The following is a 14366-nucleotide window of genomic DNA, read 5'->3' as shown; positions in this document are numbered from 1 at the left end:
CTACCTCTCCCTTTCCCCTCCCCCGATCCTCCCCCATCCTTTGTCCCCTTCCTCCCTCTTCCTATCCACTCTGTCCCCTCTAGGAGGCCGTTTTTGAGGATATAGCTGTGGGCACGGTCATCCTGAGGGTTACAGCCACGGATGCGGACTCGGGCAACTTCGCCCTCATCGAGTACAGCCTGGTAGATGGAGAGGGCAAGTTCGCTATCAACCCCAACACTGTAAGTCGGCAGTGGGAGTGTCCGACCCCGGGAGTGGGAGGGCCCAGAGTCCTGGTCTGAAACATCACCCAGAACATCCCAGGTACATGTTTCCGGGTCCTGTCACATCTGTAGACCTCAGGCTTCTTTAAGTAAGCTAACTCTCCTCAGAGTCCCAGGGGTTGTTAAGACTGTGACCCACAAATGAAAGAAGGAACTGGCTCTTGGGTGACATGCCCCAAAACTTGAAACAAGTCCAGGAGACCACACGCTTGAGACTGTTGAAAGAGGCTGAGGAGCCCTGTGGGAATTGGGTGTGGTGTTTGAGCACCAGCTGTATGCATAGGCCTATAGTCAATGTGGAAAGAGGAACGGCACCCCAAAGGGTGGGACCCTCAAGTCCCCGTAGGTCTCAGCCTTTCATGATAGTAGGAATTCGGAGAAAAGATGGGCTGGCGATTCAGGTGTCTGCTTGTTAAACCAGTTATTTCCAGTGTGAGGAGGCAGCTTTGTGGCAGGCAGGAGTGCCAGCAGAGCCTTCTGCAGTTCCTGGCACTGGGGTTTCTTGCCCTCTGTGTCCCACTGCGCACTTCCCTTCAGGGGGTTTTACTCCTGTGCACTGAGCACACAGGCACTGTGCTTGCAACTGTTACCAGAATACGTAGTCTATGCCAGGCCCTGGTCAGGCAGTTGGCTCCTGCCTGGGCTAGTCACTCCATCTCAGATAGAATGTGGTAGGAGGTGGACAAAGTACCAGAAAGGGGAACCACAGAGACTACTGCTCCTCTTCGGAGCGTTGGTACAGATTCTGACAGTATCTGGCCAGAGTAGATAATCAATAAACATGTCAAGTGGATGAAATCTTCCTCCTCCAACTAGGGCGACATCTCTATCCTGTCCTCTCTGGACCGAGAGAAGAAGGACCACTATATCTTAACTGCCTTGGCCAAAGACAACCCTGGGGATGTGGCCAGTAACCGTCGAGAGAACTCGGTACAGGTGAGGGCACAAGCCTGGGCCCACGACAGGAGGCTGCAAGCCAAGTCCATGGAGACTGACTGCTCCAGGCAGGCCACCAGCCTCCTCGGGCATGGTGGCAGGAAAGAGGTTGGCTGCTGGGCTTCCTGGCTGTGGCTTCAGGAAGAAGAAGAGAAACCTCTTATTCCCAATGCTGCGTGGACGGCCAAGTACACCTAGGCGTGACCCAGGTGACACCTGGCTGTCTTCCCGACCCAGCATCTCAAGGTGCCCTACAAAGCCATGTGGCAACAAAACCTAACTATAAACTAGCCATTTTCACTTGTGGCTCCTTCGTTCTTTCTTCTTTGTTTGTTTGTCTCTCTCTCTTTCTTTCTTTCTTTCTTTCTTTCTTTCTTTCTTTCTTTCTTTCTTTCTTTCTTTCTTTCTTTAAGTTTTTGAGACAGAGCCTCACTCTGTAGCCTATGCTGGCCTCAGCCTTGGAGATGCTGTGATGCCAGTGTCCCAGGTTCCTTTCAAACTTTTTGTAGCTGAGGGTGACCTTGAACTCCTGATCTTCCTGCCTCTACCACCCAAGTGCTAGGATTATAGCGTGGACAACCATGCCTGGTATACGAAGTCATGGAGTCCAATCCCAGAGCTTTATTCATTTAAGCTACAAAGAGACCAGCACTCGACCAACTGAGCTCCACCCCCCAGCCTAAAACGCTGTCTCAAAAAAATAGACAGTACAGATGGGTGTGGTGACACATGCTTTAAATCCCACCACTCGAGAGGCAGAAGGATCTCTGTGAGTTTGAGGCCAACCTGGTCTACATAGCCAGGTCTAGGCTAGCCCAAAAAGACCATGTCTCAAAACATAAATTAATTGACTAGTTAAATGACAGGGCCTTTCACCTGGGGTGGTGCCCTGTTCCTCCTCTATTCCACCTTATCCTTGTGTGACAGGGTTTCCTAAGGCAGCCCCTTTCAGGCTCTGGCAATCTCCCCAGGTGGTGATCCAAGTGCTTGATGTCAATGACTGTCGGCCTCAGTTCTCCAAACCGCAGTTCAGCACGAGCGTGTACGAGAACGAACCAGCAGGCACCTCGGTCATCACCATGCTGGCCACCGATCAGGACGAGGGCTCCAATAGCCAGCTGACCTACTCTCTTGAGGGCCCTGGAATGGGTTCGTGGCCTTCCTTGGCTGCCCAGGAGGGTTAGAGGGCGGGGAGGGGCAGGCTGCCATGTCTGTCACCCTGGGCGGGGGACAGGAAGACTGTCTCAGCCAGCCCATTGGCTTGCTCTCTCCCACCACCAGAGGCTTTCTCTGTGGACATGGACTCGGGCCTGGTGACCACGCAGAGGCCACTGCAGTCCTATGAGAGGTTCAACCTGACCGTGGTGGCTACAGATGGTGGGGAGCCCCCACTCTGGGGCACCACGATGCTCCTGGTGGAGGTCATCGATGTCAATGACAACCGGCCTGTCTTCGTGCGCCCGCCCAATGGCACCATCCTGCACATCAAAGAGGTATCCCTGACCCCGGGCCCATGCCCACCCACTGATGGATGCATGGCTCCCACATCCAGCCTGCTGCCTCAGCCTGCATTCACAACCTGACAGTGTAGAAGGCTGGCCTCATTGCAAGAGTGTGAACACGGAGGGCAGACTCTCCCAGTGCCACATGGGAAAGATCTGGAGCACCGACTCGTCCCCTGAGCAGGACGTCTAGGAAGTCCTCAGTCTAGGAAAAGATCTGAGTTCAAGTGTAGCTCTTTGGCCAAGTGATCATGAGCAAGGGACTCGTCTTGTCTTCCTCTTGAGAAAGGGATAATAATAGAATACACAGCATCTCTTGCTCTTGGACAAGGAGTATCTGGTCCCCTGGCACCCACTTCCCCTCAGACATAGTTCAAAATAGACACCAGGTCACCCTTCCGTCTGTCTGCTGGCCCTGCCAGGCCAAAACACATCCAGTCAGAGATGAATGCCCTGTCTTCTGCTCTTCCTGGCTACCCTAAAGACCCAGTGATCCTTAGTGTAGTTAGGACACCTCTAGCTTGTCCTTTACCTCCTAAACTCACAGCTCAGAACACCCGTGCTGAGACCATCTTGTTATTCTGTCTCCTTTTTTTTAAAGATTTATTTATTATTATATCTAAGTACACTGTAGCTGTCTTCAGACACATCAGAAGAGGGCGTCAGATCTCATTATGGATGGTTGTGAGCCACGCTGGGATTTGAACTCAGGACCTTCAGAAGAGCAGTCAGTGCTCTTAACCACTGAGCCATCTCTCCAGCCCCATTCTGGATCCTTCTTGAGGTCCTATATGAGAAAATGATCCCAAGTTTAAGTGCTAGGAAACAGTGGGCGGAGTGTCTGTCAAACCGCAGTGATCCATCAGCCCTTTTCGCTTTGCCCACCATGGTGTCCCGACCCTGCAGAGACTTAGGGCACATACTTTGCCCTCAGCTCCCATCTTACGCCAGCTGTACCCTAATTTCTTTTTTTAACTCGATCTCATTTTAATTCACATATTCTTGTCAACCACTTCAGATCTTCAGTGAAAGGGACTGGGACATAAATTAATGATAATCTAATTCTTTTCTGCACCACAGGCTGCATTTGCTAAGTTTTCCCTTCACAGGCTCTGTATTTGGGGAGATCTATGTCTCCTGAACATTTATAAAGTAATTATCTGTCACCCCGCTTTTATCACGGCCACTTGGACTTCTACTTGTGAATAACGAGAAAACAACGATGGCCAGATGAGCTAAGAGGTTTCTAACAGTCAGGAACTGTGTTCTTGTTGGGAGGAGTGGAAGGAACGCTTAAGGCAGGGCCGGTGTGGGACTACAGTTGGGCTTTTCCAGGTCTAAGCTTATGGGAATGCAGGCATTTGAGGCTTGGCTGAGGCAAGAGCTCATCACAGCCTGGTTCTGGCATGTTCCATGCCCACATGCTCCCTCCCCATGACCCCACCACAGGAGATCCCGCTACGTTCCAATGTGTATGAAGTCTATGCTACAGACAATGACGAAGGCCTCAACGGGGCAGTACGCTACAGCTTCCTGAAGACTACAGGCAACCGTGACTGGGAGTACTTCACCATTGACCCAATTAGCGGCCTCATCCAGACAGCGCAGCGCCTGGACCGTGAGAAGCAGGCCGTGTACAGTGTAAGGGGGCAGGTCTGGGGTAGGGCCTGGGGGGGTGGGGACTGCCTCTGGGGGACTTGTTCCATTGAGCTTCCTTCCCTAGGGCCCTAAGCCAACCTCCAACCCCATCTTTCCACTCTGACTGGGCTCCTTCACCTCTAGCTCATCTTGGTGGCCAGCGACCTGGGCCAGCCGGTGCCATACGAGACGATGCAACCATTGCAGGTGGCCCTGGAGGACATCGATGACAACGAACCCCTCTTTGTGAGGCCTCCTGTGAGCTCACTCATCCCCCATACCAGTGACACCCCACAGGGACTTCCACCTGTGAGCCCACATATGCACATATTCTGACACACACTGGGTCATCACGCAGTGAGCCTCCACCTAGACGAGCTCCCCACAGACAGTGATGGCACTCAAAGTTGGGCACTAGTGCAAGGTATCACTCAAGTGATCCAAAAACTAGGCAAAAATGCCCAATATCTATGTGTGCACATATAGTCATGTTCATCATGTATGTGTGTACATACACAGCATAAAAGTTGACTCTGGAGTCTTGAGCCAAAACTCAGCCAAAAGGACAGCGGGACTGAAGAGCCTTGGTGTAGCTTCTGTGTGTGTGTGTGTGTGTGTGTGTGTGTGTGTGTATGTGTATATGTGTACATGTGTATATATGTATGTATATGTATATATGTGTATATATGTATATGTGTATATATATATGTATACATGTATATGTGTATATATGTATATGTATGTGTATGTATACATATATATGTGTATATGTGTATATATGTATATGTACACACACATACACATATATGAATGATATCTCATAGAGGCTGTGTGCATGCACATAAGCATACAGATACTTGATGGAACATGCATTCAGATACTGAGGGTAGATTCATCAGAGGTTAAGCCCTGATCTCATGGAGATTAGAGTAACCACTCTAATCTGCTTGCTCTCTGTGCGATAAAGGCCTCAGACCCACAGGGTAGGTACCAGAGGTCCTCTGGCCATGCCTGAAGCTTGGGCCTCCTGTAACAACCTCCTCTCTTACAGAAGGGAAGCCCTCAGTACCAGCTGTTGACGGTGCCTGAACACTCCCCCCGCGGCACCCTTGTGGGCAATGTGACAGGTGCCGTGGATGCAGATGAGGGTCCCAACGCCATTGTATACTACTTCATTGCAGGTGGGGTCCCTGGAGCCAGTGTCCCACCTGCCCTGGGTCTGGAGAACACTCTGGGTGGCCTTGTACTCACCCTGTGCCCCGTCTACCCCTAGCTGGTGACGAGGACAAGAATTTCCACCTGCAGCCCGATGGACGCCTGCTAGTGCTCAGAGACCTGGATCGGGAGACGGAAGCCACCTTCTCCTTCATTGTCAAAGCGTCCAGCAATCGCAGCTGGACCCCTCCCCGCGGACCCTCCCCAGCCCTCGATCTGCTGACCGATCTCACCCTGCAGGAGGTGCGCGTTGTGCTGGAGGACATCAATGACCAGCCGCCACGCTTCACCAAGGCTGAGTACACCGCAGGTGCAGGGACCAGCCAGGGCCTGAGGGCATGGGTGGCTCCTTCCCTGACATTTATGTGGCCTGCCTGTTCTCCACAGGAGTGGCCACCGATGCCAAGGTAGGCTCGGAGTTGATCCAGGTGCTGGCCCTGGATGCAGACATCGGCAACAACAGCCTGGTCTTCTATGGCATTCTGGCTATCCATTACTTCCGGGCCCTGGCCAACGACTCTGAGGATGTGGGCCAGGTCTTCACCATGGGTAGGAGCCCCTGTCACTGCGTGGACTTCAGTCCAGAGATGGAGTCTGTGCGAGCACAGGACCCCGGTGGCCAGCCATGTCAGCCCTTCCAGGAGGGCAGTTTCTGCTAGTCTATTTATTCTTCCCCCTCCCCCTTCCCTTCTCCCTCTTGCTTTGGCCCCGCTCACTCTCCCCCCCCCCCAGCCCCCTGCTTGTTCCCACCCCCACTTGCTCCGGCCCATAGGTTTTTTATTTGTTCCTCATTATGGATGACTGTGAGCCACCATATGGTTGCTGGTATTTGAACTCAGGACCTCCGGCTTTTATCTGCTGAGCCATCTCACCAGCCCTAGTCTATTTGTTCTTCACCTATACATTTCCCTCTCTATATACACATATTCTTTTTGTATGTGCATGTGGGGGGGTGCATTTTTATTTATTTGAAGGAGGGAGGTGCATGCGCACAGAACGTGTGTAGAGATGTCAGAAAACAACTTGGAGCCTTTGGTTTTTCTCCTTCACTGTGCGAGTCCCCAGGGATCAAAAGCAGGTCATTGGGCTTGGTGGCAAGTGCCTCCACCCACTGAATTACCTCACTGGTCACAGGGCATCCTGTAGCCCATCTGGCTTCAAGCTCTCTCTGTAGTCAAGAATGATCCCACGCCATGCATGACAGTGCAAACCTTTAATCCCCACACTCAGGTGACAGAGGCAGACAGATGTTTGTGAGTTCGAGGCCAGCCTGGCTTACATAGTGAGTTCCAGGACAGCCAGGGCCATCCAGTGACAGCCTGTCTCAGTTAAGAAGGATCTTGCATGCCTGATTCTCCTGCCTCTGCCTCCTAAGTACTGGGATCACACTCCTATGCCACCACACCAAGTTTATATGGTGCTGGGAGTGAAGCCCAGAGCTCCATGCATGCTGGGCAAGCCCTCTGTTAACAGCTATACCCCAGGACTCTCTTGTTTTCTCACCTTCTTATCCATCCATCCCCCTCTCTGTCATCCACTTTCCGCATCTGTACCCCTTCTCTTGTGTGGTGCACATTTGTCAAGGCACCGGGGAGCTGGCAGCCAAGCCGTCATGGCACACGTTGCTTGAGTTTTCATCTGTGTGGATGGGCAAGACACTCTGGGGAAGAGCCCACAAGGCATCTACTAGTCCCTATCCGACACGGGATCCTCATCTGTGTTTCTGGCTTGACGTCCAGGTCTTGGCCTGATATCCAGGGCTCCCATATCTTCCTCTGGTCCCACTTCTTACCTCATAGCCCCTACCCTCTATACTGGGCTCTGTATTCAGACACGCCACATCCCTAGGTCACTGACCCATTTGCCTTCATTTCCTTAACGCCCAACCTTCATCTTTCCTGAGATGCCCACCTTCAAGGTTTAGTGCAGATCCCACCTGCTTGAGTTGGATAACTGGATCTCCTGAGCACATACTGTGCTTTTTAAAATGTGATGCTAGGAACCAAACCCAGGGCCTTGGGCATGATGAGCAAACCCCGCCACTGAGCTACGATCCCAGCCCCCCGCTGCTCTTACTTTAATAAACCAACTTGCAGAGAAGCTATGGAACTTGCCACATGCCTAGAAAGTGGTGGGTTTTGAACCCAGGTCTTCTGTCTTTTTGAGAGTCATCTAGGCCAGTGGTTCTCAACCGTCCTAATGCTGAGACCCTTTTAATACCGTTCCTCATGCTGTGGTAGCCACCAACTGTAAAACAGTCATTGCTACTTCATAACTGTAATCTTGCTACTGTTGTGAACCATACTTTACTACCTGTGTTTTCCAGTGCTTAGGTGACCCCAAAGGGGTCAAGACCCACGGGCTAAGAACCACTGGTCTAGCCTGTGCCATCTCTAGTCATCTCTCTGTTATATTTGTGGAATTCCTAAGTACATGTGTCTACAAGCAGTGTTCCTCAACCGGTGGGTTGTAATGCATTTGGGGGTCAAATGACTCCTCCACAGGGGTCACCTAAGACCATCGGCATAGCAGATATTTACATTATGGTTCATAACAGTAGCAAAATTACAGTTATGAAGTGCAATAGAAATATTGTTATGGTTGGGGGTCAGCACATGAGGAGCTGTATTAAAGGGTCACAGCCTTAGGAAGGTTGAGAACCACTGGTCTAGTGCATGGGAAAGACCCTACAGAGCTCAGAAATGGCCATCACACTGTCGTCTGCGCAGGAGAGCCTGAAGTTATTCAAAATGCAGTGTTGGGGCTGGAGAGAGAGCTCAGAGATGCTGTTCCAGAAGTCCTGAGCTCAGTTCCCAGCCACCACACGGTGGCTCCCGATCATCTGTAAGGGATCTGATGCCCTCTTCTGGTGTGTCTGAAGACAGCTGCAGTGTCCTCATATGCATTAAATAAATAAATAATAAAAATTAAAAAAAAATAAATGCAGTGTTTACATAAAGCTGGAGGAACCACTAAAAATCAGGAGCATTTCAGCCAGGCATGCTAGCGTATGCCTATAATCCCAGCACTCAGGCTGTGGACGTGGAGAACTCACTTCCTCCAAGGATATGGCTTAGGGGGCAGAGTTTATCATCAGTGTGTGTGGTCTCTGAGCTGTGCCACCCCGACTCTTTCACAGGGAGTGTGGACGGTATCCTGCGCACCTTTGACCTCTTCATGGCCTACAGCCCTGGCTATTTTGTGGTAGACATCGTGGCCCGAGACCTGGCCGGCCACAATGATACCGCCATCATCGGCATCTACATCCTGAGGGATGACCAGCGCGTGAAGATTGTCATCAATGAGATCCCGGACCGCGTGCGTGGCTTCGAGGAGGAGTTCATTCGCCTGCTGTCCAACATCACAGGCGCCATTGTCAACACCGATGACGTGCAGGTGTCCTGGGGCCCGAGGACTGGGGCGACGGGAAGAGACGGGGGACAGATAAGGCCCCTCCTTAATCACTTCATAGCCACATGGCTTTGAGGGACGGTCCCAGGTCTCTAGACCTCCATCTCCTTGGCTGTAAATAAGAATAGTGAAGGAGCCTTGTGTGGGAGTTAGCAGCCAAGTCGAGGAGATCCAGGAGTGATAGGACTCCTGCATGATGCTGGCCTGTAGCGTCCCATCCCCAGTGCAAGCCGTGCGGCCTTATGCCCACAAACTCCCTTTCTCCCCAGTTCCACGTGGATATGAAAGGGAGGGTGAACTTTGCACAGACAGAACTGCTTATCCACGTGGTCAATCGCGACACAAACCGCATCCTGGATGTGGACAGGTAGGTGCATGTGTGTGTGTATGTGTGTGTGTATGTGTGTGTGTATGTGTGCATGTGTGTGTGTGTGTGGGGGGGGTCATGTTTGGATGGCCTGTTATGGGGAAGATGAACCACAAAGGAGGCACAGACTTTACCGTCAGCCTCACTGCAGGGTCAGAGCTGGGGAAGACCACAGCGAGGCAGCAGGCACATGTTCATCCCTCTAGGCCTCACTGATTAGTCAGGCTTCTGCTTCTGTGAAGAGACACCACAGCCACAGCAGCTCTTATAAAAGACATGATTTAGCCGGGTGTGGTGGTGCACACCTTTAATCCCAGCACTTGGGAGGCAGAGGCAGGCAAATTTCTGAGTTCGAGGCCAGCCTGGTCTACAAAGTGAGTTCCAGGACAGCCAGGGCTATACAGAGAAACCCTGTCTTGAAAAACCAAAAAATAAAAAAAAATAAAAAAATAAAAAAAAGGACATGATTTAATCGGGGCTGGCTTACAGTTCAGAGATTCAGTCCATTATCGTCACGGTGGGAAGTGTGGCAGCATCCAGGCAGGCGTGGTCCTAAAGAAGGAGCTGAGAGTTCTACATCCTAATCTACAGGCAGCAGGAAGAGAGAGAGAGAGAGACTCTGGACTTGGCTTGGGCATCTGAAACCTCAATGCCCACCCCCCAATGACACACTCCATCCAATAAGGCCACACCTCCTTCCTAATGGTCCTTGGTGACCAAGCACACAAATCTATGAGCTTATTTGGGTCATTCTTTTTTTTGTTGTTGCTTTTTTGTTGTTGTTGTTGGGTTGTTTTGTTTTGTTTTGTTTTTCGAGACAGGGTTTCTCTATGTAGCCCTGGCTGTCCTGGAACTCACTCTGTAGACCAGGCTGGCCTCGAACTCAGAGATCCACCTGTCTCTGCCTCCCAAGTGCTGGGATTAAAGGCGTGCGCCACCACCGCCCAGCTATTTGGGCCATTCTTATTCAACCCACCACATTCTCCATTTGTCTGGGGTCCGTGAAGACCCTGGCCGCAGACACAGGGGCCCTGTAAGATACCACCATGCTCTCCCAGCCAGGTGGCTTTTCTCTTGCAGGATTTCAGAGCAGCATGTGAGCATGTGAGGCTTATGGTGGGAGCAGAGCACACTGCCCCAGAATGGAGGGCAGTGGGTGGCTGGGGTAGAGCAGAGGCCTTGGCTCCTATACAGGGTCATCCGGATGATCGACGAGAACAAGGAGCAGCTACGGAACCTCTTCCGGAACTACAACGTGCTGGATGTGCAGCCCGCCATCTCTGTCCAGCTGCCGGATGACATGTCTGCCCTGCAGGTACGTGTGTTGTGTCTGTCCCCGCCCGCCCGCAGTCTGGGTTGTGCCCCTGGACCAGCCTGCTAATGGCTGGCCTGCTATGTCCACAGATGGCCATCATTGTCCTGGCCATCCTTCTCTTCTTGGCTGCCATGCTCTTCGTCCTCATGAACTGGTACTACAGGACCATGTGAGTGTCCCCACCTCCTGCCTGAACCAGAATAGCCGATGTCCCCCAGAGAGTGGGCACTAAGGCAGGCAGGGCCAAGGACCAGAGGTAACAGGCCAGCTTCCCTTATGGAGCCAACTGACACGCTCTTCCTCCCCGCTCCCTCTTCCTCCTTCCCTCTCTCTCCAGACACAAGAGAAAGCTCAAGGCCATTGTGGCTGGCTCTGCGGGTGAGTGAAGATTGTTGGGGGTCAGGTTAAGGGGGCCTGGTACTCCCCTTGGCTGTACCCTTTTGCCCCTCACTCAAATTCTCTCCATGCAGGGAACCGTGGCTTCATTGACATCATGGACATGCCCAATACCAACAAATACTCCTTCGATGGGTGCGTGGACTCCTCAAGTCTGCAGATCCCCTTAGGATCCCTGCAGGACCCAGCTAGAGAGAAGTTATCTGTAGCAGCTGCCACCCTGGCTGAAACATGGAGTGTGGGCTCCCCCTAGTGGTCTTGTCGCTTCTCTGCACTCTCAGAAATGTGTTGTCCAGGTCCCAATTAAGAGGGAGCATAGGGAGGGGGTGAGGCCTCCCTGACAAAGCTGACCCAGGCTGGTAGGCAGGATCCTATATAAGCCATAAGTGCTGTGGCAGAGTTCCTATGCAGCCCTGCTGAAGATTCTGAGGCTGGCCCCGGGAATGGGCAGTCTTAGAGGCAAGGCATCTTTTCTACCCTATGCCACTCCCCAACTGCAGAGCCAACCCTGTGTGGCTGGACCCCTTCTGCCGGAACCTGGAGCTGGCTGCGCAGGCCGAGCACGAAGATGACCTCCCTGAGAACCTGAGTGAGATCGCAGACCTGTGGAACAGCCCCACCCGCACCCACGTGAGCCAGGGTGGCAGCCTGCAGAGCTCAGGACTTGGGAGGGTGGTTCCCTACCCTATGATGTCAACCTCCCTGCTCCAGCCAATGCTCCCTCTCCTCCAGGGAACTTTTGGGCGTGAGCCTGCAGCAGTCAAGCCCGATGATGACAGATACCTGCGTGCAGCCATCCAGGAATACGACAACATCGCCAAGCTGGGCCAGATCATTCGAGAGGGGCCTATTAAGGTGAGCCCTCTCCTGTAGGGTCCAGTGCCCAGACCCTGTCTGAATTTGACCCCTACTCAAGGATATAAGGAGATGGTTTATCTGGACCTGCCTTCTATCAGGATGGGAGTTTGGGCACTGGGGTTAATAGGCTCGGCAGCCTGTGGCGTCTTCGGACCTGGACGGTCAGTTTTCAGGCTCTCTTCCGATCCTCTGCATTTGAACTGGATACCTGTAGCACTGTGACTGCCGTGGGCGTGTAAGAGCTAGGGGCAGGCAGCAGCCTAAGTGGGAAGTTAACCTTCTCCCTTCCTCAGGGCTCGCTGCTGAAGGTGGTCCTGGAGGATTACCTACGGCTCAAAAAACTCTTTGCACAACGGATGGTACAAAAAGCCTCCTCCTGCCATTCCTCCATCTCCGAGGTAGTGAGGTAGCCTCGGGAGCGGGGGACTGTGTGCCGTGCCCCATTCCTGGGGATGCCTCTCTCTCTCTCTCTCTCTCTCTCTCTCTCTCTCTCTCTCTCTCTCTCTCTCTCTCTCTCTCTCTCTCTCTCCACCCCTCGTTACTGGGAGTTATCAGCTCTTCTGNAAACTCTTTGCACAACGGATGGTACAAAAAGCCTCCTCCTGCCATTCCTCCATCTCCGAGGTAGTGAGGTAGCCTCGGGAGCGGGGGACTGTGTGGCGTGCCCCATTACAGGGTATGTCTCTCTCTCTCTCTCTCTCTCTCTCTCTCTCTCTCTCTCTCTATCTCTCTCTCTCTCTCTCTCTCCCTGCCCCCACCCCTCGTTACTGGGAGTTATCAGCTCTTCTGCTAACCTAGCAGCCAAACCCAAAAGCTGCTCCAGGAAGTCAGTAAGGAGATTATGATGTCTGGATACTGTGGAGTCTTTCCTAGAAATGAGGTGGGCTCAAAAGCAGCGGTTCTTAGTGTCCAGGAACCCCAAACCGTTACCTTCTAAGGAGCCCCCACCTTAAGAAACAGGTCAGGAGGGCCAAGCAGGCCTGTGTACCCTGGGCTACTGTTCCAGCAACTAGGGATTGCCAGTTACACTGGCTTTCCCAAAATGCCCATTCCCACCGGGGTATATGCTACAAAGCCTTGCAGGCAGACCAAAGTGCTCCTCCTACTTCTAGAGGTTCTACCTGGCCCTGCTTTACCACCAACTTGGTTACAAACCCAGATACCACAGTGGTGTCCAGACTGATACCCACGCGCTTAAGGACAGGTGGTGAACCTTTTAATATCCAGCCTCTGCCCTCCATTTGAGAAGGCTGGCGGGCCTGTTGGGTGGCTCTGTTAGATGAGGTAAGGAGGCCAGTGTGGTCCTGGGGTGACCGACCGGCTTACACCCCAGGCACAGCCCTCAGCTCACTGTAGTTTCTGAGTCATGAGGGTGTCCCTCCTTCTGCAGCTGATCCACACCGACTTGGAAGAGGAGCCTGGGGACCACAGCCCGGGCCAGGGCAGCCTCCGTTTCCGACACAAGCCACCCATGGAGCTCAAGGGGCAAGATGGAATCCACATGGTTCACGGCAGCACAGGCACACTGCTGGCCACTGATCTCAACAGCTTGCCGGAGGATGACCAGAAGGGGCTGGACCGCTCGCTGGAGACTCTGACGGCCTCTGAGGCCACTGCCTTTGAGCGCAATGCCCGCACAGAGTCAGCCAAGTCCACCCCTCTGCATAAGCTCCGGGACGTTATCATGGAGAGCCCCCTGGAAATCACAGAGCTGTGATGGCAAGCCCGCCCACTACCCTCCGAGGCAGGGGCATGGCCGGCCCTTCGCCCAGTACAGCCTTTGTGGGTGACCTTGGGCCGGCCCTGGCAGCCTGCATGGCGGCTCAGATTTGCCTCCTGCCAGGAACTAATTCAGCATCTGATCTCTACCTTCATAAAATTGGTTATTTTTTTAAGAAAACTTTAAAAATGCTAAGTGTCTAAGGACAAGGTGAGGAGAATCTCTGGGGGAGCCCCAGAGATTGAGGCCCAGCTCAGCTCTTCCCGACACCTCCAAGGAGCAGGGGGCCAGCACAGAACTGACAACCCAGCCGGCCCACCCCTGCCTCAGTCCAAGCCCCACTGCACTTTGGCGCTCCGCCCCTGCACACACCAGTGGATGAGGGGACACAGCATCCGCCCCGTCTCCCCACGTCGTGCTGAGGTGCCCGGGTGCTGGACGTGACTGATGCCCCTCCCCCTGGGTGTTGAATGTAGAGTGTTTGTGTGTAACCCTTTTCTAAATTAAGTTACTCCCTCAGGATTTCCTCCAGGTTTTGTTTAACTGATGCTCAGTGAAAGTCTCTGGAATGCTCTGTTTAAAAAGAAAAGCAACTCACATGGAACCAGCAATACCCTGACTTGGTGCCGTATGAAGGTCCTGGGGGGACGGGAGGGAGCCCCTTGGCCAGAGCGGCTGCTAGGAGATGGAGGGGAAGGGGACCCAGAACCCACTCTCTTCTGGCTGAGGTATCAAAGAGACACAA

General features: G+C 52.9%; 1 protein-coding gene across 3 annotated transcripts in view; it reads left to right on the top strand.

Moving 5' to 3' along the window:
• Window positions 1-13802, top strand: part of Cdh23 (cadherin related 23) — a 382497-nt gene extending 368695 nt beyond the window's left edge. Inside the window, exons 51-69 of one of the 3 annotated variants that reach the window (XM_029482781.1) lie at window positions 84-221; window positions 1080-1199; window positions 2171-2348; window positions 2481-2692; window positions 4151-4342; window positions 4484-4597; window positions 5391-5520; window positions 5613-5864; window positions 5942-6103; window positions 8694-8950; window positions 9235-9332; window positions 10527-10647; window positions 10737-10816; window positions 10985-11025; window positions 11118-11178; window positions 11544-11673; window positions 11776-11898; window positions 12195-12299; window positions 13292-13802. In XM_029482781.1, the coding sequence (XP_029338641.1) occupies window positions 84-221; window positions 1080-1199; window positions 2171-2348; window positions 2481-2692; window positions 4151-4342; window positions 4484-4597; window positions 5391-5520; window positions 5613-5864; window positions 5942-6103; window positions 8694-8950; window positions 9235-9332; window positions 10527-10647; window positions 10737-10816; window positions 10985-11025; window positions 11118-11178; window positions 11544-11673; window positions 11776-11898; window positions 12195-12299; window positions 13292-13618 (2841 nt within the window). In that variant the 3' untranslated portion in view covers window positions 13619-13802. Of the gene's footprint in view, window positions 1-83; window positions 222-1079; window positions 1200-2170; window positions 2349-2480; window positions 2693-4150; window positions 4343-4483; window positions 4598-5390; window positions 5521-5612; window positions 5865-5941; window positions 6104-8693; window positions 8951-9234; window positions 9333-10526; window positions 10648-10736; window positions 10817-10984; window positions 11026-11117; window positions 11179-11523; window positions 11674-11775; window positions 11899-12194; window positions 12303-13291 lie in introns of those variants that run through there. The other 2 variants (XM_029482780.1, XM_029482782.1) reach the window with 2 other exon arrangements.
• Window positions 13803-14366: the final 564 nt, after the last annotated feature.

Source organism: Mus caroli, chromosome 10 (genome assembly GCF_900094665.2).
Source record: "Mus caroli chromosome 10, CAROLI_EIJ_v1.1, whole genome shotgun sequence".
Lineage (NCBI taxonomy): Eukaryota > Metazoa > Chordata > Mammalia > Rodentia > Muridae > Mus > Mus caroli.
Note: the sequence above shows the minus strand (reverse complement) of the source record. Positions and strands in the feature narration are given on the sequence as shown.